This window comes from Bos indicus x Bos taurus, chromosome 7, assembly GCF_003369695.1.
Source record: "Bos indicus x Bos taurus breed Angus x Brahman F1 hybrid chromosome 7, Bos_hybrid_MaternalHap_v2.0, whole genome shotgun sequence".
Classification (NCBI taxonomy): domain Eukaryota; kingdom Metazoa; phylum Chordata; class Mammalia; order Artiodactyla; family Bovidae; genus Bos; species Bos indicus x Bos taurus.
This window is the reverse complement of record NC_040082.1, coordinates 17,598,415-17,625,257: the sequence shown is the minus strand read 5'-3', so window position 1 is coordinate 17,625,257 and position 26,843 is coordinate 17,598,415. Positions and strand designations below refer to the sequence as shown.

The 26,843-nt window shown below is 52.8% G+C and overlaps 1 protein-coding gene across 2 annotated transcripts; it reads left to right on the top strand.

Moving 5' to 3' along the window:
- The first annotated feature begins 16,308 nt into the window (after positions 1–16,308).
- Positions 16,309–26,137, top strand: NR2F1 (nuclear receptor subfamily 2 group F member 1). 2 transcript variants are annotated; one of them, XM_027545609.1, is made up of 3 exons: positions 16,309–16,863; positions 19,393–19,920; positions 25,053–26,137. In XM_027545609.1, exons 1-3 carry the CDS (start codon positions 16,398–16,400, stop codon positions 25,331–25,333), a joined length of 1,275 nt encoding a protein of 424 aa, XP_027401410.1. In that variant the 5' UTR covers positions 16,309–16,397; the 3' UTR covers positions 25,334–26,137. The 2 variants fall into 2 exon arrangements, with proteins under 2 accessions (XP_027401410.1, XP_027401411.1); XM_027545610.1 differs by lacking the exon at positions 16,309–16,863 and adding an exon at positions 17,121–18,688.
- The last annotated feature ends 706 nt before the right edge of the window (positions 26,138–26,843 follow it).

Sequence of the window (26,843 nt, the reverse complement as noted above, 5' to 3'; positions counted from 1 at the left end):
ATTTGGGCTCCAGATATTTACTGACGATGTTGGCCACCAGCTAGCTGAGGTCACAATGAAGAGACTGCAACAAAGCCTTGCAGGTAAACCTTCAATATTAGGGAAAGCAAGGACTTATCTCCCATACCCGTCTCTGGCCTCTCCTCGAAGGTTTTTAGGTGCCTGCAGGCACACACAGGCACTCACCCCCAATGACCTGCGCCTTTACCTCCTCACCTCAGGGTTTAAAGGAACCCTTCAGCAGTTTCCTTTTGGCCCCCAACATTGTCCAGGGCTTCATTAGCATGCAGGCAGACAGAAAAGAAAGGAGACAATTCACTTTCTCAAAAGCAATTCTGCCAAAAATACAACCAAAAGAGAGAGGCTTTACAGGGTATGTCAAAAGATAGAGATACTATAGGCTCCAGAATCAGAGAGGAGGAGAAAAAGCCACCAAAGTTGCTGAAACAGACACTTGGGGAATATTAAAAAGCTTTCTGCGCTGCTCCGCTACCCTGCTTGTGGGCTTCTTTCCCCAACCTGGACACCTGGGAAGCGTGTTGTGCTCCAGCTTTTCCCCGACTTTGAAGAAATGGATAATCTAAGGAGCAGTGCTGCTTCTGGGGTCAGTAAAACTATGCTAATTGGTGAACCTAATTGCTTCAAGCAGTCCTGCCTCCAAACAGGGAGAGCGCAGTTGATGGAGTCGGTCTGTTCCTAATAAAATGAAGAAGCACTGAATTCAATTCCCAAGGAAGGCACTATAAAAGTTTCCACAGTGTAACCAATGACTTCACCTACGCTATTACCCCTAAGACGACATCTTTGAAAGAAAGCAGACCCCGTCAGGCTCCATATTCATAAATTGCCTGAGTTTTAGGCCAGTGAATCTGGATTGATTTAAAAAGGCTTTTTCATCCTTCCAATCAAATGAAGTCATTGTTAATTAGATGCTTTCTGTTAACAATGTCACTCTTCTCCGCATTACCTGCTCACACTTGCAGCGCCTCTAGTGCAACATCTGGACTTTTCCTACCCCCCTCCGCCCCCCATCCGTCCAGAAAGTTCGGCCCCAGGGTGGTGGTGTTTCCGTTTCTCCATTCCTGTCTGAAGGAAGATCCTATTCAGTGTACCAGAGGCGAGATACACAGCAACTCTGTAGACTGAGACATGATAAAACAATCTCTGGGAACACTCCCCAGATACGGGGCTTCCAAAAAAATCATTTTTAATTAACTACGCAGAAGTTTCTCTGTGCTGTTTCCCGCCTTGTAGATGGATGTTTTCCACGCTGCCGAAGGCCACAACGTAAACTCCCAGTGACTGTCCAACTTCTTAAAATCAAGCTCCCCCTTACACTAGAAAGTGGGGTTTGAGGTCTCCCCGCCTTGCCCCCCAGGACCTTGCTCCCTATCCTCTTGTCTCTACACCCAACACCTAAAGAGGACCTGCGGGCCGAGACGGGCAACCCGTGGGGCAGCCCAGGGCGCTCCGGGCCCAAGAAAGGAGAGAAGCGAGAAGCGCAGGGAGTTAGCCTCGCACAAGGCGTCTCGCTCGACGGTAGGTCTCCCTCAGAACCTTACAAGGCTGGGCGGAGGCCGGCTCCCTCCCTCCGGGTCCATTTCGGAGAGGCTGGCGGCGCGGAACCGAGGGGAGACCCGCCAGAGCCCGACCGAGGGCGCGTGCCCGGGGTTCGGGGACGTGCGCCACCCCCCGGTCGGGCCTGGCTTCCTTCCCGAACCTTCCACGCCGCGCGGGCCCGGGGCCTCGGTCGCTCCGGCCCGCCCACGAGGTGTGGGGGGCCTTTGGCGCCCGCGAAGGCGCGGCTCCAGTGCTCGGAGGAGGGCCCGACGCGGCCCATCCCGGCACGGCCCAGGCCCTTCGGCCGCTCGGAGTGCCCCCGGCTCGCGTCGAGCGCCCGGCCGCCCCACCCCGCGAGCGGGCCTTTGTGCCCGGATGTGGGCCTCGCCTCCAGGAAGGCCTTCCCCTCACCCCACCCCACCGCCCACCCCGGGCCCGGCTCCGACCCGAGAGCACGGGCCTCGAGGGAAGGAACCCGAGGGGGGCCCTGAAGGGAAGATGGGTGCGCAGAGCGCAGAATTCGTTCTCCGGGGACGCCCCTGTGGGGCTGAAGAATGTGAGGCGACAGGGGCAGCGAGGGCCCTAGACGGCCGGGGGGACGACGCGGGCTTCCGGCAGGGGCCTCCCTCCCCTGAGGCGGCGCCGGGCGTCGGCAGCGCCAAGGGCCACGCTAGATGGCGGACGAAGGGACCGCCGCCATCACTTTAGAACCCCGGCGGGCCCCCGACGGCCTCTCGGGGACCCGCCGCCAGGTCACACACTTCACCCCGGTGCAAGGAGGTCCTGAGCGGGAGTCGCCTACCTACCAGGACACAGACCTCGATCTGGGACTCTCGGTCCCTGAGGCACGCACTTGGGGGCCAGACGGCCTTGGGGGCGTCCGACGGTCTTGGAGACCGCGGCCTGGCAGTCCTCCTCACCTGGGGCTGCGGAGGGGTGGCGGTCGGGGCGGGGGAGGCGGGGGGCTCGACGGTTAGGCCACCGTGAGTCCCGAATTCCTAGACATCACAGACGGCAGAATCACAGCAGACGAGGTTAGACAGTGACAGTGGAAAGACAGAAGCACCCCCCGCCCCTGCCCCGACACAGGCACACTTCTGCGAACGAGGACACCTCACTGCCCTTCTTCAAATCTTTTACCTCAGAGCTTTGCCCTGTGACAACGCCCGCCCTCTCCGCGAGACGGTTCAGGGAAAGGAACTTTCCCCGGGACTCTTTACTCCTGTTACGTTGCTCTGGGAGGAAGTCCGACAAATAATAGCAGCAGCTGAAACACCTGCGATCTCTCAATACCATAAATATATATATATATATACACACATATATATATATGGACGGTGATTGGAGTCATTTCTCCTTCCGCTTCCAGAGGGAGCTCAAACCTGAAGCCTCAAGGTTACCCCTAAGTGTGAAACAGGATGCTTGCCAAACCGGCTGGGAACACCGCCGCCCCGCACCAGAAGGGGGGTTCCCCTTTGCCAACAGAAGAGACGACCCGATGGTTCTCCTTCTCGTGTGTTTGTGTGTGAGCCTAAATTGGGGGCTTGTGCAGTGTAACACCCTCCTCTGACCCTCTGGAGAGTAAACTAGAACCGAGCGAAGGGGGATGGGGTGAAGGGGAAAGGAAAGTGCCCTGGAGAGAGTGGCTGGCAGAAGTCTGAGTGGGTGGTTGCGCAAGGGCGGCGGGACCCAGGTGCGCGCGGGTGAATCCCAGAACCGCCGGCCACCGGGCTCTGGGCAGGCCCCGCAGAATCCGGCACGTGCTGGGGCTGCTGTACTCTGACTCTGACTTTCGGCGATCTACACACACACACACACACACACACACACACACACACACACACACACACACACACGCTGCTGTACTCTGACTCTGACTTTCGGCGATCTACACACACACACACACACACACACACACACACACACACACACCCCCGAGGCGTGCATCTCTCTCTCCTGATCTACACACACACACACACACACACACACACACACACACACCCCCCCGAGGCGTGCATCTCTCTCTCCTGGTCCTGAGGTTCCTCCGAGGTTGTCCAGGCCTAGGAACCCCGCGGGTGTCCGCGTGGCACCGCCACTTGGCCATTTCGCTCTCAGCTGGATGCAGGGGTAGCTGCAGCCGGGGAAGGAGGGCAGACGAAGGCGCCCGTCTCGGTGGGCACCCAGCCCCGCGCAGGGTAAGGGCTGATCGAGGGGCCGCGCCCGGGGAGAGGCGGCGTCCTCCATGGCCCAGGGCTCTCCTCCTCGCCATTAGGTCGGGTCACCTGTCATCCCGAGCTTGCCGGGTGCTCGCCACGCTCCGCTCTTCGCGGACACGCGACAGCACCCTGCCAGCTGAAGCTGCGCGCCCTGCCGGTTTCCGGGTGCCCCAGCCCAGAGAGCTAGGGCTCACCCCTCACCGCGAGCCTCTAGACACAAACAGCACTGGCGTCGCTCTTCCTGCCTCCAGACCCGGGTCTTATCCTCCCAGCGGGCAATGACTCGCCGGTGTTTGGGGGGTGGTTGTTGTTTCTTTTAAAAGTATATTAAAGGCTCATTGGCATCTCCCCGTCCAGTCATTATGCCTTCATCCCCCGTCAATTAACCACACCTCAGAGGGCTGCTATTAAGAGCTAAATTGAGCTGCAAAAGTAGGTATCCCGTTTCGGGCAGATGTTGTCATCTCCCGCGGAGAAAAGCGGCGGGCGGGCCGGACCAGCAGTTTCCGCAGCCGCCGGAGCTGCGCAGGACCAGGCTAAGGACTCTGGTTTCCGGGGGCTGGAAGGGAGGTTCCCACCCGACAGTGCGCTGGCGCTCCAGGAGCCGCGGGGAACGGGGAGGGCCCTAGCCCTCGGACCTCAACTGCTGAGCCGTCAAGGGGAAGTGTCTCCTGAGTTACGCCAGGAAAAACGCCAAGAGCTAGCCGTGCGTCTTTACGCAGAAAAGTAGAGTGCAGAGTGCGAGCAAAGCCCCAGCTCCCGGGCCGGAGACCCGGAACGGGGACAGCGGAGTTGTGGCAAGAGGGCAAAGTAGTGACTTTGGCTGGCAGCCCTCCACCGGTACACCTCACTTCCTTTTCCCGCCACTCCAGCCTCCTTCCTCCCTGGTGTCGGGCCCCCAGGACCCCTTGTGGAGGAAGACGCGGTGCTATGGAGATAGTAGAACTGGAGCTAGGGAATCCTGGACGGAAACGTGGCGTTTAGGACAAAGGAGGTGCACTAGAGACCGCCCGCCGTGATGTGCCTTTCCACTCTTCCTCACCCTAGTCATTCCTGGGGACTTGGAACACGGCTGTCCTGCCGCACGCGGCTGGGAGACCCTGGAGGGCGGAGGAAAGGGGGTGGGGAGCAAGGGGACGTGGCCCTCGCTGCAGTTACAGGGCCTTCCTCCCGATAGTGGACACAATAAATTTAGCCAAGGCTAGAGGAGATTAATTTCCCAGCATAATCCAATTAAAAGATTTCTAAAGTAATCTTTTGCGAAAATGAAAAAAAAAAAAAGTCCGTGGCTAAAGAGGGGACTGCTTTTGATGACAGTGATTTATCGCCTCGGCACAGCGGGCCCTGGCCGCTCGCTCTCCTGCACGCGATTTGACCAGGGCCTCCCGTCGGTGCCTCCAATCCAAACCTTAGCCTTTCTGAAAGATAGCCATCCATCACGCCGACCTGGGCAGGAGAAACAAGTGCAAGGGACTGGGGTTGCTTACAAGCACCATAGACTTTTTAAAGTGCTATTAGATTTATGGTCTCTTTTTCGACGCCCATCCAGAGTAATTAGCACATATGTTCTAAATAGATGATAGTTTTGTGAGCAATAAAGCAATTACCCATCGTTGGAGCTGACAGTTCCTCCAACTAAACTCCAACCAGCAGCTAATTGGAAAAGTCATTTCAGCTCCATTGTCTGCAATTAGTCCTGCTAAACTACTACACCCCAACTAGCTGGTTTGAGGTTAATTTATTCAGTGTTGTATTTGCATGGACGAACCCTGCAAGGTTCGTACGAAGGGACTTGCCTTTTGCCCCCACCAGACTTCGCACTGGGACTAGAAGAGCAGGTGGGAGTGAGCCCGGTGTTTGGGGAGTCAGGATGGTTCCCAGGGGAGGAAGCGCCTGGCCGGGCCTCAGCTTCAAGGTCAGTGTCCAGCGCACTAAGCGCTGCCGCCGACAGAGAAAGCCATTGTTTCTTCTGCTGGCCAGTAACTGAAAGAAACTGCTCAGTTCTCAGTTTGTGCTACCAAAAGCTGAGTGCTAAAAAAAAAAAAAAATCAGCATAGAGGAGGTGACTGCGTTCTGCTGGCACACCTTTCCTGCTGCACACGAAGCTGTGACCCTGGGCCACCTAACTGTCCCTAAAGGATAAAAGTAGACTCAGACTCCAAAACAGCAAAACCCCGAGCCCTCTTCCAGGTCGGGGGAGAGGGATCTTTCAATTCTTTCAATTCTCAGAGCGGTTGGTGAAAGAAAAGACTAGAAAGGTCAGGCAGACTAGAAAGCCCTGCTTCTGCCTTCAGCCTCTCTGAGTGCAAAGTCCCCTTGAAGCTGGTGGGTTTACATGAATTCCTTTCTTTGCTTTTTCTTTTTCTTTTCCTTTCTCTTTTTCGTACTTTCCTTACCTTTTTTCTTTTTCCTTTCTAAAGTTAAGCCCAACAGGTCCAAGATTTGTGCACAGTGAGTGGAAAAAATGTGTTAAACGTCGGTTTGACGCCCCACCGGAGCTTCCAAATATCCAGCGGCTGGGATTCTTCTACTTAATTTAATCTTTATTGGACAGGGCAGCTCCTACGCTCCTATTCACCAGGAAACCCCAGGAAACGATCCGTTGGGGTTCAGAACTGAGGGCGGGAGGAAGAAGAGTTAAAGAGGGATTAATCCTCTCCCACCCAACCTCGAACTTTGGAACTGCGATCTCCGCTAGGCTGGGGTGTTAGGGGAGGGGGCCCAAGGTCCCAGCTGTGACAGCCAAGGGTCTCTGCAGTCTGGAGCAGGGGGCGGGGAGGCTCCCAGGCTAGATGGGAACTTGTAGCCCTGGTAACCGAGTATTCCCTTAAAGGAATTTACGTTCTGAGAGCAATGCGAATTTTACTTAGAAGAATATGGGATTGGGAGGTGAGGGCCAGAACAGTTTCTTAGGAAGTAAAGCCCAGTGCCTTCAGCCCTAGAAATCAAATGTCCTTTTCTTGATAGCCATTCATACCTAACAACCTGAGACTGTTTCTCCTTTATGAAGGACATGTAACAATGGCTAAGAAGACAATTCAAATAGTATTGTAGTCAACATGTGAGACTTACTATAACAGTTCTCATTTCAGAACAAATTATAATCAGTTATTCAGCTTGAAAGATTTGGAAATATCTATAGCAAAAAAAAAAAAAGCAAACTTTTAAACTGCCTAATGTCAGGCTCTTGTTTTCCAGTTATTTTTGTTTTAGCCAATTTAATTCCAATAAAAACCAAAAAAAAAAAAAAATTACTGGGGAGAAATCGAAAGTAATGGTCTCATCTTACCCCATCACTTCCCACCTGTCATACACTCTGTACCCTCTAAAGAGAAATTCTCCTGTCAATGTGGCTTCCAGTTGAAAGTGGAAAGGAAATAAGATGTCTTCACTAAAAGACTGCTCATCGTGTTCTCAATTACTTGCTTTTTTATTCAGGACTTAAATATGACATCCTAGAGAGTGGGGTGGGGGGAGCTGAAAAAAGAATCAGCCTGGACTTGGTAGAGAATCCTAATGTGTGTATGCATACTTATGTGTAAGGGCAAAAAAAAAAAAAACCCACCCAAACCCAGAATGTATGGGACACATTTATGTATACATCCTTACACCCCCAAAAATCTCTAAGCACATGTGTACAGAGATGTAGTCCTGTGCAAGCTCAGCTAGCTGTCCACACACATGTATTCACTCCTGGAGTAAAGGCATTTTCATTGCTCCCCATAGTTTCTTTCCATTAAGCGCGATTAGATGATGTCTATTCAAAGTTGCTGATCCAGAGAGAAAATAAGAGTAGATAAAAGGAGATTTCAAGTGACCTCCTCGTCCCTTTCACACCAACCTGAGCCCTAGAATAGCCAAGGATCAACCAACACAAAAGCCCTGTCCTTTCTCTTTTCAGCTTCAGAAGATTTCACGCAAATGGTTAACAATAAAACATAGAACTATTACCAAGTTTGTTAGATCACACATTGGGAATACTTTATTAACTCCTCCCACAGATGGGCTAGGTTTATTATCCACCTCTGAAGTGGGTAAATAAAATACACACAGCAAAACAGGGCATAATTATTTACTGCTCCATGTGGTTTGTATCAGTGGTGTACTATGCTCATTGCTTTTTCATTTGAACTTTACCTAAAGCCCCTCTCCCCCACTAATGGAGGACACTGTAATAAACATATCTTTCCACTGACAGTTTAGAGAGAAATATTAGGTTTTTATTTACATCAAACTTCTGATGGGTAAAACAGGATTGCAGCATGACCATAGTTACCGACAGATCTGCTGGCTCTGTGAGCCAATACTTTTCCACTACTTTGGTTTACTTTATAGGCAGTGAAGAAAGTGGCATTGAAGATTTAAACATATTCCAGCAGCTTTTAATCAGTGAATGTCCAACTCAGATCTACTTCTGATGGGCTAATCCTGGAGTAAAAGAAATAGGTGCTCTGACAGGTAACTATTAAGAGAAGGTATTACAGAGTGTAGTTAATTGTGTTGCCAATGTACTCTAAGAAGTTTCAAACTTATTTCAAACTTGAACTTTTCTTCCAAATCCAAGTCATTTTCCCTAGGAAGAAGAGCCACACAGTTATTCTTCACTCAAGCCGGACATTTAAAATAAAGAAATACATTTCCTAACACTGTCTCCAGTTCTTAATTTTTGCATAAATGCATTCACATAGCTAAGGCTTGATTTTTACAAAAAGTAAATATTTGTCCCTGGCTTCACTGGTGCTGGGCGTGCTAGAAACTGTTGTCACTTTTCCTCCTACAAAAGGCTTGATTTGCATCCAAAGGTCAACACTTGCTCTCCTGCCATTTTCCTGAGGCTACTCCTGGGCCCTTTAACTGGGGGCCCAAGCAAAAAAATGGGAAGTGTTTCCCTTATGTCTCTTTTCCAAAACACAGGCTTTAACTGGCCAGTTTGTGATAGAAAACTAAACTGCTTTTAAAGGAAAATCACTTTTGTCTGGGCATTTCAGCCCAAAGGTGACCAAGAAGTAGTACCTGGACATACCAGCGTGCTAGTGAGTGCAGAAGCCTGCTGGATCCCTGGTTCAACTACAGAGGCAGGCTGAGAGCAGGCAGTCCATCAGAAGTCTGACTCCCAACTTGGCCTTTCCACCCTTGTTTTCACATTGACAAAGGCAGACCTTTTTACAGCTGGGCAGCCACAATACAGACTGAGTTCAGTCTTGCAAGAGGGGGGTGGTTTCTGACATAGGCAAGGCTTTTGTTTGTTTGTTTGTTTGGGATTTTGTTTTTAAAACAATCACAAAGCATTAGGCAGGCATTACTATGCCTCTCTTCATCCTTTTCTTCAAAAGACCTATGCAAGATCATTTTAAATACATCTTTTTCAACTTCATTTTTCACAGCCTTAATCTCATACCAAGGGAGACTAATTGATTCGGCACCTTTAAAATCAGCTCTTTGGGAAAGGTCTGCAGTAAGATCAGAAGAACTGACCTTCCTCCCAACAATTGCAGGCATGTTCGTTCATTTCTCCAGATGGGCCTGATAAAATGGGGTCATTGCTGTTCTATGGTTTCTCAAAACAGAAGAGTACCATTTGTAACGATTTAGGGGATAGGGAACACATACAGGAGAGAATTTTCTACACATATCTGGTCATTTGTAGGGGCTCTTGAACTAGATTGAAAAAACGTTTTTACAAGGCCACCTTTTTTTTTCAGTATGATTTACCAAAACAAAACAAAACAAAACAAACGATCCATTGAGTTTGGGAAAGCAAAATACCAATATCAAAGAGGTCACAGGATTAGTGAAGAATGATTCCAGCCTTAGTGGAAAGAAAGATAGTGGGGAGGGGGGTTGTTCATCAACTAGAAAGTCTTCGTGGCCCCTCTGGGGCCTGGAATGCAAGTCATGCTGTATGTGAAGCCACTGCGTCTTTCCTTCTCCCACCAGGTCACAACTGTTTATTGGCTATCACACTAAAAGAGAGCAAGTGTTGTGTGGAAGGTGTTTAAAAAGTGAATAAGGCTGAGCTCTGATGCTGCCAATCCACAAGAGGTATTAATAAGCCTGATTTCTCTCCCCAAACGGAGAGTACCTTCTCATGTCCCTTGGGGAGACACACGGAGACTCTGTGCATTGAACTAGACCATGAGGACTAGGAGGACAGAGGATGGCTTTAGAAGGGAGACCTGGGAGAGGGCTGACTATATATGGCCACGACGCTGGCAGTCTCAAGGAGGGTGCTGAGACAAGGGCCACAGTGGATCTGGATCCAGGAGCCAAGTCCACACGCTAAGACTCAAGTTAGAGGTCCCCCCCACCAAACAAGGCCTTGGTGGAGAACGGAGGGAGAGAGACCTGGGAAAGAGGTTGAGTAGAAGAAAGACGCAAATTCCAAATGTTTTTCTGCCCTTGCAGCTGAGCATGCCTGAAAATCCCGTGGGTGTATTTTTCACACTTTGAGGACCTACCTGCTCCCGCAAAATATGATCACTTTCTCTTAAGTGCCCTCCCCAACAACAACAGATACCATTATCTCCTGGTTGAGTGTGGGGCGCATCCAGCCTCAGGACCAGAGTGCCAAATTGAACTAGGAACAAACTACAGCCTCGCAGAGACAAAGCCTAAGCTCCCCTAGAAGCTGAGCTGGGGGTGGGGTGTTCAACCCGAGTGGAGGCGCTCTGCGGGCGCGCAAAGGCGATAGGAGAACGACAGAGTCCAGAAGAGAAACTGAGCCTAGAGTGCCGCTTAGGCTGGAGTCCAAGAGGGGGAAAAGTCTCGGACTTCTAGAGTCCAAGAAGGGGAAAGCGCCTCTTCTCGAAAAGATTCGGTTTCTTCTTGCCCCCTCTCACGACAAGTTGGCGCATATGCCCTGCAGGAGCGGGATCTGTCCCCCTGCTTTGAAAACCCGAGGGTTTCCACGGCTCAGAGCACCATCTCCAACAGCCGCCCGACCCCCTTTCCGTAACTGAGGCCGGGGGGTGGGGGGGCGCACCCCTCCCTCCCTTCCTTCCGGAGAAGCAGGAGGCTTCGCCTGAAGCCGCTCGAGGTCTCCACTTCTTTCCCAGCCCCCCGGGGGCACGCCTGATCCCCCTGGGCCTCTTCCAAGTTTGGAAGCTCAGGGTAGGGGGGACGGCAGGAAGAAGCCCCTTAGAGAGGGTGAGTGGGCCCCCACGGCTCTCGGGGAGTCGCCGCTCGTCCTCCGGCCCCGCCTTAGCCCCTAGCCCGCCCGGCCAAGGGAAGGCCAAGGCAGCTCCGCGGGCTCCTTCCCGCGCCCACCCAGCCCTCGGGCGCGGCCCCCGGCGTCGGCTCCCCCCGCCCCTCGCGCCCGCCCCGCGCGCCCTCTGACGCAAACGCGCGCCCCTGCCTGCGCGGAGGAGAGCTCGCTGGTCGGTTTTAATTGCGGCTCTTCCTTTCATGCACTCCGGCTCAGTCCTCACCCCTGGGGGAAGTGACCCCTCCCCGCCCCCGCCCCCGGACTGGCCCAGTCCCCTGGTTGCTGAGCTGGCTGCAGATCTCGGGCTCTCTCGCCACAGCCGCCGCGGGTTCTCCGCTGGGGAGAGCGGCTTGAGGGTCCCTTTTAATCCGCTGACGCTCTCACCCACATCAAACAGGCAGCCATCGATCGCATTACATTAGGGGGATCCCGTTGCAAACGGCGTCCGCAGGTGGGCGCGGGAGCCGAGTTCACCCAGGCCTGGCTGCAGCCGGGCAAGGCGCGGGCTACGCGCCGACTCCACCGCGGCTCCGGCTTGGCACCCGCCAAGAGGAGATGGGGGGGTGTTGAGGGGCGGCGGCGCGGATTGCCCAACCTGTGGACCCTCCGCCCGCCCCCACTCCAGGCTGGAGGCTCCGCAGCCTGTTCCCGCTGGTGGGGGAGGAGGGTGGCGAATGGGGATGGGGAGGCCATCAGTTTTGAATCTGGACCGAGGCTCGGTGGGGCGCAATCCTCAGCTCCAGGGCGGCGCCGCGGGCCGCGATCCCTGTTTTCCACTCCGCCGCGGGACAGAGGCCGGGGGGAGGGCGGCTCCGGAGCAGACCCCCCTGCGGAAAGTTCTTCTCGACCCTCCCCGGCTGGCTAGACCGAGGGCATCCCCCCGCCCCCTGGCCTGCGGAACCCGTGCGAGTAATCGCTGCCTCCCGGCCTGTCCGCGTTGCAACAACCACCCCGAGTTCAAAAGAAACGATAATCATCGCGTTACTTGCCTGGTGGGGCAGAGATGGGCCGGCTCTGGCTTCTGGAGCCCAAGACTTCCGGTCCAGGGTCCGAGGGCGGCCAGGCCCGAGAGCCGGGCGTCCTGGCGGGGGGAGCCTCCGGTTCCCTGGCGCTTGCTTCGCGCTGCCTCTTGCACTCGCTCCGTCTCTCTCCAAGTTCTCTTTTCCTTCTCCCGGTCTCCCTCTCTCTCTGCCTGCTTCCTCTGCCCTCGACTGCCTGCCTTTGTACTCTAGGAACATTTAGAATTCATATGAGAAAACTCATTCTTTTGCTTCCTTCTTTCCTTTTTTTCTCATTCCTTCCTTCCTTCTTTTTTTTTTTTTGTTGTTGTTGTTGTTCTTTTAATCGTGTTCTCCTCCTTTCACCTTTTAACTGACCAGGAGACTTCGGCGCGATTATTTGGGGAGACGAGAAAGGGCAAGGAGCCCACGCCGGCCCCCGTCGCCTCCCCTGCAGCGTACAATGGGGCGGCTGCTTGCAGAGTGCATGGACTGTGTCCCTTCATTATTCGAACTGGAGGGGCTGCGGGGCGGCGGGGCGGGGGGCAAGACACGGAAAAGCCTTTATTCTGCTCTTTCGCGTCGTCGCTCGTCACTAAGCGGTCGCCGGGTTCCTGACTCTCAGTAGGACTGGAGAGAGACCGGGAAGCGCAAAACGCACCCCGAAGGCGCAGCGCTTCCCCCAAACCCCCTCCCTGATGACATTTAAAGGGAGAACGAGTATTAAAACACACAAACCCTACCTCCGGCAATAACAGCGTGGCCTTTTTTTTACTCCCACCTTCACCTGAGGGCGTGTGGAGGCTCGGGGGTGCTGGAGCTGAGACAAACTTTGATGCTGTCCGGAGTCGAGGGGCGGCGGGCAGGCGCGCAGCTCCGCACCCCCAGGCGGCTGCGGGCGGCGGCTTTGTCACTCGGCGCCGCTGCGCGCCCGCCTGAGCCTGCCTAGGGGAGCGATCGTAGAACGAGGAGGTGGTGGGGTGGGGGGGGAAGATGCGAGTGTGCGATTGGAGAATATGTAACTAATAGAAGTATCATTTTCCCTCAGTACGATCTTTCAAGGAAGAAGGAGGAGGGAAAAAAAATCCATTGAAAGAATTTTCAAAGTGCTGTGTCTTGGTTTGCAGAAAAGGCACAGGGCTGCTTGTCGGGAGGAGGAGGCTGGGAGGAGGAGGGGACCCGACCGCGCGTCTCCGGGACGCGGCTCCCGTCCGCTAGGTGGCAGCCGGAGCCAGCGATTCCTGCAGGCCTCGCGGCGGGACCCGCTCCTCCCGCCCGGGCCTCCTCCGGCGACCAATCGCCTTTGGGAACCGGGGGTCTCTCCCGTCTCTTTCCCTCTCTCTGTCTGTCTCTCTCTCTGCCCCCTCCCTACTCCCCCCCGCCTCTGCCCCCCTCCGTCCTTTCTTCCCTCTCTTCCCCCCCCCCCATCCTCCTCCCCACCTCCCATCCCCATCCGCATCTCTTCTCTCTCACCCCTTTCCCCCTTTTCCTGGGACTCGGACGCGGCCCGCACTGACCGGGCCCCCACCCCGCAGCAATAGAAGAACTTACTACTCTTTTATTAACAATTATTGGAGCGTTCTTTGGAGGTTAGATCAGCCTGAGGATATCAAAAAGGGGAAGGGAAAAAAGGAGGAAAAATCGGGGGGGGGGGAGTTTATTTTAAAAATCACCTTTGGGATGAAGAGGAACCATTGATTCGGACTGATTTGGGGGGCAATTTCTGCGAATTCCAGGAGTGCGTTTTGTCATAATTGAACCTTTCATTTTAAAACCAAAATATACGTTGGACCGAGGCGGGGGGGGTGCGGAAAACAGCAAGTCCCTACTTTGTTTCTTAAAGGAATATAAAATGAGCAGAATCTACTCTAGGGCTGTGCTTGTATGTGAAAAAACAAAACAATACAAACCCAGAATATTTTTCAGGACTCGTTAGAACGGTAAGAGTTTTAATTCCCATTTAAAATTTTCCTAACATTTCCAGTGATCGTGTTCATGCTCATAAAAGCTAAATTTAAAAACTTTTCAGAAGAAAACAAAATAATGCCTGATTCTCTTTTTTACCCATTGGAAGGCATTCTTCCCCTCGCCGTCCCTTCCCCCTCTGGTGTTGGTGTATGTGTGCGTGTGTATGTGTGTGTGTGTGACCATAGACGACCCATACTAATCAGGTCTCAGAGTAAATAGCAGCGCAGGGCGATCTCAATGTAAATTGCGCTTGTCAGAAGCACACAACCCGCCCCCCCCCCCACTTTCTTTCCTCCTCCCCTCGCCATCCCCGTCAGTAGGTAGCTGAGAGGGAGGGGAAAGAAAAAAAAAGAAAGAAAGAAAAAGAGGAGGGGGGAGGGGCTCTCCAACCAATGGCGTGCGGGAGGCTTGGCTAACCTTAGCCTCCCATTTTCTCTCCCCCCGATTCAGGGCTCTGACCAGTCAGTCGCCTTTGATTATCAGTTGCCAGCAGCCCTTCTCTTGGCTCCTTGACACGAGCTCCATATAAGGCAGCGATCTCCATAGAAACGTGTCAGTTTCAATAGTAGTGTCAAAGTTCACTATATACAGACATTCGCACAGATCCCCCTTTCGGAAACACTGCTCTGCGAGTCCTCCCGTTTAAACGCATTCAATTTTGGGGTCTCTCTCTCTCTTCTCTCTCTCTCTCTCTTTCTCCTCTCTCTCTCTCCTCCGCCTCTCTCTCTCTCTCTATCTCTCTTTCTCTCTCCTCTCTCCCCTTTCTCTTTTCTTACATATTCTATTAGTTGTTTCCCCGTATTCTTCTTTCTCTCCTTTTTCTCCCTCCTCCTTGTCTCTTTTACTCCATTCCTGCAGAAGAGTGAGGGCTAAACTTAAAAAAAAAGAGAGAGAGAGAGAGAGGAGGAGGAGGAGGCACCCCCTTCGTATTCTTCTTATCGTTATTTTATACATATATGATTTTTTTTTGGAGGGAGGGTGTTGGTTACCGGCTGAAGAGCACTTATTTAAAATACTAAAAAAAGAACATTTTTGGGCGATCTCCAGGGTTTTTTTAACTAGCTCTGTGTGTTATAGCAGAAGAAGCAGAAGAAGGAGCAAGAAAGAGGAAAAGAAGAGGATTATTTATTCGACCTACTTTGGATGTCTCTCTTGCTTTTTTTTTTTTTTTTTTTTGCGCAATTCTTTTTCTTCTGATTTTGATTTTTTCTGTTCCGCTGTGAATTCGTCGCCGGCGTGAATTACTTCGTGTTTTTCTCCCCCTCCGTCACCTCCCGAAAGAAGAAGGCAGCGAGAGCCCGGCGCCACCGGTACAACAAAAAGAGCAAAGTGTGTGATCCTCCTCGCTGGCTGCCTCCCGCTCTCCAGCGCTGCCTTCCTGAATGGCTGGCTGCGTCCGGCCCTGGACCTGGCCGCCCGACACCAGCGCGCCCTGATCGCCGCCGGCCGCCTCGCCTCGCGCCCGGCTCGGGCTCACCGCGCTCCCCTCAATCCCGAGCCCAGCGAGGGCTCCCGCCGGGACAGCGGCGGCGGCGGCGGCGGCGGCGGCGGCGGCGCGGGCAGCCCCAATCCCCGGCTCGCGCTCCGACTGCGGCCCCGGCTCCAGCTCGGACTCCGGCCCGGGCCCCGGCTCCTCCAGCGGCGCTCGCCGCTGCAGCTGAGACAGAGGCTCCAGAGGCGCCTGCGGCCGCGACCTCCTCCTTCGCCGCCGCCGCCGCCGCCGCCCTCGCCGGCTTCCTCTATGTCTGCTCTGCAGGCGCGCAGCGCGTAGCCCGAGCGGCCGGCCGGCCGGCGGGCGGGCGGGCGTCCGGCGCGGGTGAGCGAGTGTGTGTGCGAGTGTGTGTGCGTGTGTGTGTGTGTGCGCGCGGGGGTGCGGGCAAGGCGGAGGGTGAGTGTGTGCGCGCGCCGTGGCCCATGCCCGCCGCCCCCGGCGCTGCGCCCCGCGCCGCTCCCGGCTGCCGCCTGTGCCATTTCTGATTTTGCAACTTGGGGGAAGAAGAAAAAAGCGAGAGAAGGGAGCTTGCTCGCTGGGGGGGGGTGGGGAGGGGGGGAAGGAGAGCGGGCCCCCCCAAGATCCGAGCGCGGGGGGGAGCGGGCGAGGGGAGCAGGGGTGTTGGGGGGGGAGCCTGAGAGCCTGGGGGGGCTGCAAAAAGAGAGAAAGAAAACAGCAGGAACCACAACAAAACGCCAGCAGGGCGGGCGGGCGCGCAGCAGCAGCAGCGGGGCGGCCGAGGCAGTAGCGGCGGCGGCGGCGGCGGCGGCGGCGGCGGCGGAGGCAGCAGCCGGTGCCCAGCTCGGGCTCGGCTCCCGCGACCCCGGGGCGCCGGGCGGGCCCCCCGCCCCCGCCCCCTCCCCCCTTCCCCTTCCCCTTCCCCTCCCAGCGCGCCCGCGCGCCCCGCGGCCCTCGGCGAGCAGCTCGGCTCCCCCCCAGCGCTCCCCGGGCCCAAAGATATGGCAATGGTAGTTAGCAGCTGGCGAGATCCGCAGGACGACGTGGCCGGGGGCAACCCCGGCGGCCCCAACCCCGCAGCGCAGGCGGCCCGCGGCGGCGGCGGCGGCGCCGGCGAGCAGCAGCAGCAGCAGGCGGGCTCGGGCGCGCCGCACACGCCGCAGACCCCGGGCCAGCCCGGAGCACCCGCCACCCCCGGCACGGCAGGGGACAAGGGCCAGGGCCCGCCCGGCTCGGGCCAGAGCCAGCAGCACATCGAGTGCGTGGTGTGCGGGGACAAGTCGAGCGGCAAGCACTACGGCCAATTCACCTGCGAGGGCTGCAAAAGTTTCTTCAAGAGGAGCGTCCGCAGGAACTTAACTTACACATGCCGTGCCAACAGGAACTGTCCCATCGACCAGCACCACCGCAACCAGTGCCAATACTGCCGCCTCAAGAAGTGCCTGAAAGTGGGCATGAGGCGGGAAGGTGAATATTTCTTCCGTGCTTTTTCTCCCGGAGCTTCGCCCGCCTCCCCGGCCCTCTTTCTCTCTCTCTCTCTCTCCCTCTCTCGCGGGGGTGGCTGCTGTCTGGGGCTGGGGCTCCTGCGGTCCCGGCCCGTCCCAGCTCCCCCCATCCCCGCTGCCTTCCTCCCCCGGCGTCTCCCCCACCCCACCCCCTACCCCCCGCCCCAGCTCGCTGCCGCTGTCTCCCCCTCCCGGCCTGCGCTCGTCTCCCCGGCTTCTCCACCCCGCCCGCTGCCTGCTCGGGACGGTGCCCCTAGGATCGTGAGCTGTGCTGGAAAATCCCCTCCCTCTGTCTTGGATGTGCTCGGTGTGTGTCTCTTTCCCGCGTGTGCGTGAGGATGCTTGGAGCTGTGCTGGCATGAACTTGGGGGGAGGGCTGCTTATTACCCCCAGAAAACTCGGTTTCTGTGGTTTTTGTGTTTTTGTTCTTTTTCATTCCCCTTTCCTCTCCATGTCTTCATTGCCCTTTATTTAAGATGGGGGAGGGCTGGAGGAGACTGGAGGATTCTGAACCATAGATCCCTGACTGCATCATCCTTTTGGAAGCTTAGCTTGGAAAAAGAGGAGTGAGATTTATTGCACTTGTAGGTCTAATTAGGAGGGAAGGGGGGCGAGGGGGGCTTCTGGCCTGTTCACTGGTTCCCTCTCCTCTCCACCGAGCTGGGGCCGCCTCCTCCAGAGCTGTGGCCTTGTTTTCACCCCTCTACTTTCAAAGGAAAGTTTGTGACTGAACCGTGCTTTCATAGTCGTGTCATTTTTTTTTTAAAGCATGATACTCGTTTTATTTCTTCATCAAACTCCACCCTCTGTTTAAATACTGCATACAAATTACAATTAACAACGGCATTTACCGATCCTTCTGATTTGGCTATAATGCATAGACTGCAGCTGGCATGAGCTTCGACATCATTTAATCCCTGTGTTGTATGGCTTTGGTTTCTTTTAACACAACTTTTGATGTTGTATTTAGATATGCTTCATGTTCATGTGGCAAGAAATGCAGCACTTTTCTTATAAATATATCTAGCCATTTACAGTTAAAGTTTATCTCCTGACAATCATTAAAGATGTCTTATAGTCAAATTAGCAAACCAGTCAATTTTGCAGAATGCAGATTACTTCTTCTTGTAATTGACTTTAAAATTATATTTTATATGCCACAAGAAAAGAAATTGAATTTCTTCAGATCTCAAGGAGCAGGCAAATATGACGACTTCATTTCTAGCTCCAGGGAGATTTTATAGGCATCTGAAGGAAAAAAAAAAAAAAAAAAAAAACTTTGAATTGTACTCTCATTTAATTGAAAAATAACTGCCAAGTTCAAAACTATAATTAGAAAAAAGTATTCTAGCCAGTTATGTTTTAAGAGTTTAAATTGCATTGAGGCTTGCATTAAAATGAGAATCAGTGCAAACTTAAGAAAATAGTGTACAACCTGAATTAAGAAAGCTACGTCTACATGGACATATCTATATTAATTTGTTGGGGGGGGGAGAGTTCAGTAGCCCTAACTTTTCCTAAAGTTGTCTTTGTTTACATGGCAATTTAAAACGCTGGCACTGTTGAAGTAAAACATATACATAAAAAAAAAAAAAAAAAAAACTTTGGTCAGCTTTAAGAACTCAAAGCATGCTTACGTTCTGCATTCAGATGGTTAATGAATCCAGTGTTTTTGCAGTTGCAAGCTCGTGCATTCACTGGGCAAAAGCTGGCTGCAGGTTGCTGTGGCACCTCACAGGACAGACATTAATTATATTTTCCACTTTTTTCAATAATGTTTGGCTACTGTAAGTTCAACTTCTTTCTTGATTTTTTTTTTTTTCAATTTTCTGTTGCTTTTAACAGTGAGAACTTTGTGTGGGGTGGTGGGGAGGAGGGGATAGGGGAGGGGTGCAGGATACTAGTTTGCTATTCAAAAGTTGTAAGTGGTGAGTAGGGTATGTAACTTCTGTCTGTTTTAAGGATAATTCCATAGCATTTTTAGAGAATATGGAAATGTTTTGAACAAAACCTGCTTGCTTGCAAATGAAGAGGCAGCTAGGCATGTGCCTAGAACCACAACCTTTTCTCTGGTTGCGCCTGGTTTTTGTTTTTGTTTTATCCTGATTGGGTTCCTTCTGGAGGGGTGAGTGGGATGTCATTAATCTGCGTGTGACCTGGTGGTGGTCGAGGGGTTGGGGTGCACTTTCTCGGTCACTCTGGGCTGGAGCGGGGAAGCCCTTAACTCAGGCCTAGTTCTGCCTGGGTCTGGGGTGGACAAGAGCGCCCGAGATGGCCGGGCGGATCGAGCCACGGAGCTGGAGGGCTTCACCCCTACGCCGTCTTCCTCCGGGTGTGGGCCGGGAGTGAAGGCCAGCGCCAAGGAAGATGCTCGGCGCTGGTGGCCGCGGAGACCAGCCTCCGCATTGTGTCGGTGCGCTGCGGGGCGGCCCGGACTGTTCGCAAGCCCCCTGGATGCACATTGCCTCTTTTCTCTCTTTCTTTTTGTCAGCGGTTCAGCGAGGAAGAATGCCTCCCACTCAACCCAATCCAGGCCAGTACGCACTCACCAACGGGGACCCCCTCAACGGCCACTGCTACCTGTCCGGCTACATCTCGCTGCTGCTGCGCGCGGAGCCCTACCCCACGTCGCGTTACGGCAGCCAGTGCATGCAGCCCAACAACATCATGGGCATCGAGAACATCTGCGAGCTGGCCGCGCGCCTGCTCTTCAGCGCCGTCGAGTGGGCCCGCAACATCCCCTTCTTCCCGGATCTGCAGATCACCGACCAGGTGTCCCTGCTCCGCCTGACCTGGAGCGAGCTGTTCGTGCTCAACGCAGCCCAGTGCTCCATGCCGCTGCACGTGGCGCCGCTGCTGGCCGCCGCCGGCCTGCACGCCTCGCCCATGTCCGCCGACCGCGTCGTGGCCTTCATGGACCACATCCGCATCTTCCAGGAGCAGGTGGAGAAGCTCAAGGCGCTGCACGTCGACTCGGCCGAGTACAGCTGTCTCAAAGCCATCGTGCTGTTCACGTCAGGTGAGGCTGCGGCCGCTGGGAGGGCCAGGCCGGCGCCGGGAGCGCCCGCCCGCCGGCCCCGCTCCGCGCCTCGGCTCCCCGGGCGGCCCGGGCCCTCGTCGTTCCGCGGGAGGCCGGGCCGAGCCCGGAGCCTGCGGTGCCCGCGCGAGGGAAGCGGCCGGTAGCGCCGCTGCCATCTTGGGAGCGCGGCGGTGCGGGAGGCGAGGCGGTGCGGCTGCGGGCCGCTCGGTGGCCCGGCTCGGCCCGGTCCGGCGGCCTGGAGCCCCACGCGGGGCGGCGGCGGCGGCGGCGGGCGCGTGTCTGGCCGGGTCGGAGTTGGGGGGGGGGTGACGGGGAGGCGGTGCCGTGGATCCGTCTGGCTGCGCGCGTGTGTGCGGTGTGCATGTGTGTGCGATGTGTGTGCGCGCGTGTGTGCCTGAGCTCGGCGTTTCTGGGGGAGGAGAGGAAAGGAAGGGAACGTGGGAACGTGGCTTTCTCCTCTGCGTGGCACGGTCCCTGGCTGAGTTTCCCGACACAGTGAGACACACACACACGGAGAGGTGGCAAGAGAAGAATCCGTGCAAATAAATCATAAATAATCCCGCTTTATGGCTGCCTGATTTTCCCTTATCGGAAACCATTCATGTTTGCAGTTGCTGAGGTTATTGAGGGTCGTAAAAAATGGATTCGACCTAAACAAGAAAGATAAAAAACAAAAGCAATGCCGGAGAACCCGCAAGTATGCGAGGATTCCCGCCCGGAGATAAATCTCATAGCCCATGCGAGGCGCACGAACGTTGGAAATTTAACAGAGTGCCTTAAAAATATCAAATTAAATGTAGGCAGTGGTAACATGCATGTTAACAATTTCTCTTATGATAGATGGTTCAAATTAACTTCCAGGAAAGTGCATTAGCGTAGCCTTTGAAGGCTCTCGTCTGAGCCTCTGAGAACACTGCCCCCCTTTTATTATTGTAACCTGCAAGAGGGAAACATATAAACACCCAGGACAGCAGGTAATGGGGGGAAATATAAACAAAGCCAGAAAGGACGCTGGTGGGGAACAGAGCTGCTCAGACTGGGTCTCCGGCCTTGCCCACTGTGAGTAGAGTTAGCTGCCGTTTTTACCACCATTATTGGCGCTATTGTTTTTAATTCCTCCATTCAGAGAACAAATAAACCATCCTAATAAATCTATCCTAGAGCCAGGACCTCCAAAGGCCAAATTAAAACCATTCTTGAGTAGGGATGGCAAAACCCCTCTCCCAAGGCCTTGCTGAACAGTAAGCAGTGGTATAATCTATCAATATTTCCTGGCTTTCATGCGTGAAGAATCGTATTTACATTGTATTAAAATGACTCTTAAATTTGCACAATATTGTAATGTAGCAAATGTAGTATTAATATCGATCTGAACAGCAGATAATTTATTTAGACAAGAGCATCTCATTTGTATGCAGGGTGGCCTGAGCCGTGGACTTGGACTGCCCCCCTTTTACTTTCAGTGCAAATGCAGGTCTGCTAGTGGGAGAGGGAGTTATTCTTTGCAAGAGGATAAAGTGAGAACCTTAAAACAAATGGAAGATTTATTGAATCGCCTCCTCGGTGTTTGAATGCGTTTTATCTTAATAAGTCTTCTTGATGGAAACGTGTTTTTCAAAAGTGACAAAGAGCCTGGGAAGTAGCGACCCGGCTGCTTTAGTTCTGGCAGGCCTAGGGCCTGGCTGGCTCTCCACTACCCAGCTCTTTAGCCAAATTAATCAGGAAGCAAGCCAGTGTCGGGGAAGCTGGGGTTTTAAAATCTCACCCAGTGAGGTGTCTTGAAGCAGAAATGTGACTTGGAGCTGGACAGAGGTCTTCTCAAGCAAAGTCTCCCTCCCTTTTCCTTGTCCCCTCCTAAGGTTCTTTGAACCCCCTTGACTTTTCTGATCTCCTGCCCTTTCCCAGAGAGAGGCGAGGACCGTGCAGGCTGCAGGGAAGATTGTGGAATTATTCATGCTTTTCTTTCAACTTTCCATCCTAAAATGTCCCTGTGAAAAGTCTTCTTTTTTTAAAAAAAAGTTTTCCTAAAGACATTTCTTAAACCAAGTCTTCAAGGTGCAGGGGAGGCCGAGAAGTGAACAATGACATTATTTTGTTGGGAAAATTGCAAGAAGACTATCTGAAAATGGAAATAGAGCTGTCAGTAGTAATTCACCCCCCCCCCCTCCATATAACACATTTCCACTTTTGACTAAACTTGTTTTGATTGCTAGCCAGAAGGGAATTCATGGGAAGCCTTCTCAAAGTCATCCAACTTTTAAGCAAACTTTGAATGATGGAAAAGACAGTTTTAGACATATTGTCCAACGAGGTTTGCTCCGGCTAAGTATTTGAAGCTGGCACGGGGGTTCCCTGTGGTGGTTTTCACATTTGGCCTCCGGATGGTATGTTTAATCCTTAATATTCTGGACGGCATCCAAGGACTAGGTCATGACCTGAACTTACTTAAAAAAAAAATTCATTAATTCATACACCTAAATATTCTCTCAAATAAATGAGACTTTCCCTGAAAGGAGCCATCTAGTTAACATAAATACAATAAATCCATTTTCAGCACAATAATAACTTTGATTTCTAGTTATGGCAGCTGATTACATCTATATTTCCTGAACACTAAACTCTTCTGAATGCACAACATGAAATACATTCTCTGCACTACAAAGGCTAAGCCGGGAAGGCCTGAGCGGTAATGGTTATTTATTTACATAATTTCTTTTCCATACACTGTAGAGGAAATATCGAGGGTTCCCACATTGACACTCCCATATAAAAAGCGAGACATGGATTTTGCACATTCTGCCTCCTTTTCTTATCTGGGGTATAACTCATGGAGTGTAAATATATACTGGATCTCACCCCCTGCTCATCTAGTTTTGCTGCCTCAACCACCTACTTGGTCTGAGAGCTCACACTATCACTCCACAGTTGGGGGAATCCTGTGGCAAAAATATATGGAGTAGGAATGAATATCTAGAGTGCAAAGCCAGACCCAGTCTAGGGCTTCTGCCCTGGAGGAGGCCACAGTGCTGGCCGGCTGGCACTTTGCAGCAGGGGCCCAGCTACAGGCATCCTACCTTCAAAGCAGGAAAGAACTCTGACAAGGAAGCCAACACAGGGCCCAGGCATGCCTTTCCAGCTCCCTGGGAGTTGCCTAGCTGGGGGACAGGTAGTGACCTTGCACACTGGGGGCCCTAAGTGTAAACATCAGATACATATTTTATAGATCCAAAGAGATGCCATGTGGGTCTTTAAAAAAAAAAAATCTGCTGGGGTGCCAGTGAGTCCCTTGCATGCTGCATTCTCTAAGGCTGAGTGGGATCCTGTGCCATAAGGGGCAGATAAAGCCTGTAAAGCAAGATATATGTAAATATGAGTCTGCCCAGGGGTCATAGAGCAGGATCAGGTTAGCCTGCAGAGCTAAGGGCAGACCTCAGGGTCCCCTCTCCAAGCACTGAAGCACCAAAGTGCTCCTGCCCTCAGCCTGTAGCCATAAAATCTCCCTGACTTCCCAAGTCAGGCTAGTGTGGATGCACCCGACTGGCCGGCTAGAGTCATTAGACATCTGAAAGGAACCCAATCTGGATCTGGGGTCAAAGGAGACCTGCCTCAGAAGTTCTTGAATTATCACTAGTTTTATTTGTATTTTTGCTCAAGGCCATAGCTTTGTAGATGAAGGTGTTAGAATGCTTTGTAAGTCCCAGTTCTTGAAATAGAGACATAAAGCTCAAGAAACTCAGCAGACACAGGTTCCTCTTTGAAATCATTCTCTGTGTCTTCTTTGGGTTACACTTGCCCATTCACAATTAGACAGAGTCCTTTGGGGGGGGGGGGGCATCGCCATGCATTTCTTCCCAGATCTATCTATATATTAGCAAACTCCGTCTTTGATCTCTAGTCAATCTCCTGACTGGCTAAGGGCTCCTCTGTGATCTTCCTGTTTTTTTTAATATTTATTATTAATACAGGAAACAACATGGGTGTTTGAACTAGGAGAAGAAGCCTTCGCTTCCTCTGATTCCACCTTCCCCTCCACTGGCTTGCCTCTGATTCGTTGATACAGTATAAGCTGCTGTCTCAAAATATTTTTAGTAGACCAAGAAGAGCCGCTGGTTGACATGAGATTAAACACACAGGTTTTCAGACGTTTCCTTGCATATAAGTGCATTTTTCTCTCTTAGTCCTGTGACAGGAAGCCTGTCTCCCCAAATCCTCCTTCAGCCCCCACTGCCCAGTTCTCAAGCAGCAGCAGCAGCAGCAGCTGCCCCCAGCCCAGCTTTGTGTCTGATAGCTGAAGTTGTCTCCTTTCTGCAGCCTAAAGTAACTAAGCCATATTCCTTCTGATTATTATACAGCTTACAGAGATGTGACCAGTTTTCAATTACTTGTTCTAAGGCACCGATAGAAGTGTTCACCCTCACTAAGGATTTGCTGCAGACCTCTTGCTTGCATAGATAGTGGATCGCAAATCCTATCTTGCTAAAGCCTGGACTTGATCTGATTGCAGGCTCTGCCAGCCTACAATTCCTTACCCCCTCCCATGCGTCTGATCACTACACAATCTAGGTTCTCCTGCTTGGGGTCGTTTGGGTTTGAGAGAGGGACTCCCAAGAAGTGTTTCAGAGCCGCCTCCAGGCTGCATATTTCTTCAGGGCTCCTGGACACCCCAAAAATCCGGGGCAAAGGGGGCAGAAGTCCTTCCTTTAATGAGCACAGCGGAAAAGATGCTCCCCTGCAGGCGGAGGCCAGGTTGCTCCGTATAGCAAACATGGCTCCAGCATCGTACATTATTTAACCCAAAGGTGAAAGAGGAAACACAAAGGAACTAGAGAGAGTGTGTCTGCAAGTGTGCGCTCCTCTCTTCGGCTCCCCTAGGCATGGTGGGGATTTGATTTATATTTTTATTGGTCTTGGGGGCTGGGGGGAAGGAAATAGGGAAGAAGGAGTAGGGAGCCACGGGGAGGATTTTTCTTTTTCCTCCAATTTGTTTTTCCCCCCTTTGCTTCTTATTAAAAAAAAAAAAAAGGAATGGCGTGTTGTCTGTGACCTTGCTGGTAGCTGACCTAACCGTGTGCCCCTCCCCTGGTCTCTCCTTGCTGTGGCCGCGCGGGCAGATGCCTGTGGCCTGTCGGATGCGGCCCACATCGAAAGCCTCCAAGAGAAGTCGCAGTGCGCGCTGGAGGAGTATGTGAGGAGCCAGTACCCTAACCAGCCCAGCCGCTTCGGCAAACTGCTGCTGCGGCTGCCCTCGTTGCGCACCGTGTCGTCCTCGGTCATCGAGCAACTCTTCTTCGTCCGTTTGGTAGGTAAAACCCCCATCGAAACTCTCATCCGCGACATGTTACTATCCGGGAGCAGCTTCAACTGGCCTTACATGTCCATCCAGTGCTCCTAGACCTTGGGCGCTTCCCACCTGCCCCCAGCCCCTAGAGACTCACAGCACCGGCGGGGGGCCGTGGACTCCAAAGCCGCGGAGACACCAGGCGGCCGATGCTGGGTGCGGCAGGGCCGGGCAGGCGGGGAGGAGGGCCGGGGGGGCGACAGGAGCCGCCCACCGCGCAGACAGGCAAACCGAAGCTGCAAACCTGGAGAAAAAAAAAAAGAGAGAGAGAGAGAGACTCTTTTTAGTATCAGATCCGGGAATACGTTGGAAAGGAAAGAAAACAGACCCTTGTGTCTGGTGAGAAAAAGAAAACCAATTTGGGAAGAGAGGACCATGAAAATTTTAATAAAACAGAAGGAGACTAAAGGACCTTCCAGGATTTATTGTGGACGGATGTGGATATATTCTGTACAGAAAACAACACCCATGAAAGTGGACCGAATCCTATGTAGAAACACACACACAGACACACACACCACACACACACAGACATTGTTATTCATTTTGTAAAATACTAGTCTTTATTTTCATTTTTTTGTAAAATTTAAACATCGTATGCACATAAAAAAAGAAACAAGAATTAGGGGAAAATAACATTTTCCAAATATAAAAAAAAATTGTCCTGTGTCTATGTATCTATATCTGTTTTGTATTTTTTTCTGGTTCCAAACCAGATTTCCTGTGATTCTATACTAATAATTTTTGATATAACCCTTTGCTTCTTATAATGAGTGCGATATATGTTGTCGAGGCTGTTCTTCAAGAATTAAAATCGAAGTGAAAATTTAAACAAAAAATAAAAAGAATTTAGCAAAACCCACGTGTCTGGTTGCTTGACAGATGTCATCAGTGCAAGAGAACCCTCCAATTAATTTCCACTCCAATTATTATTAGAATGGCGGGGAGAGGGGGGCAACTTTAAGGTCCATTACCAAGTTGGCTAGATTTATTTCCTAAAACCAAGGAGCTGCTTTGGGATTGTAAGTGTGGAAGCCCAGGCTCTGCGTGGGACAGAGTGGGCAGGGAGATCACCCTTCCGTGCGGACGCGGGCAGCAGCCACAGTGGCCTTGTAGGTGGTGGGCAGCCAGCACCCAGCTGGCTGAGAGGCTGGGACGGACCTGGTCCCCGTAGGGTCGAGTCTCTGTGCCGCCAGCTTCAGCCTCTGCAGGTGGCAACATGCCTGGCTGGAGAGGCATGGAGCCCTGGACATAGGGGTTTCAGGACAGAAAGATGCCTCTGCACTTGGCTGTGACTAGAGGCTCAGCCTCTTTCTAGCTCTTCTCTAGAGAGAACTGGGGTCTCAGCTGTGAGCCCTGGCTTTGCTCCCCTTATGGTTTGCTAAAGAGCTGGCTATGCTTTGCCCTTCACTCCAGACCCTGTGACAGGGGTTCCCTGGAGGGCCCTCCAAGCTCCATTGGACATCTGGAAGGGCCCCCCTGTGGCCCTTAGACTTGTGGACCTGGAACCTGGGGGTCTGGGAGCTGGACTAGAGCTGCTGATTTTTTTTTGAGAAGCTTCATT

Coding starts and splice junctions, on each gene's coding strand:
- NR2F1 (XM_027545609.1), top strand. CDS start 16,398: ATGGCAATGGTAGTTAGCAGCTGGCGAGATCCGCAGGACGACGTGGCC. Junction 16,864..19,392: donor AGTGGGCATGAGGCGGGAAG/GTGAATATTTCT, acceptor TCTTTTTGTCAG/CGGTTCAGCGAGGAAGAATG. Junction 19,921..25,052: donor CATCGTGCTGTTCACGTCAG/GTGAGGCTGCGG, acceptor CCGCGCGGGCAG/ATGCCTGTGGCCTGTCGGAT.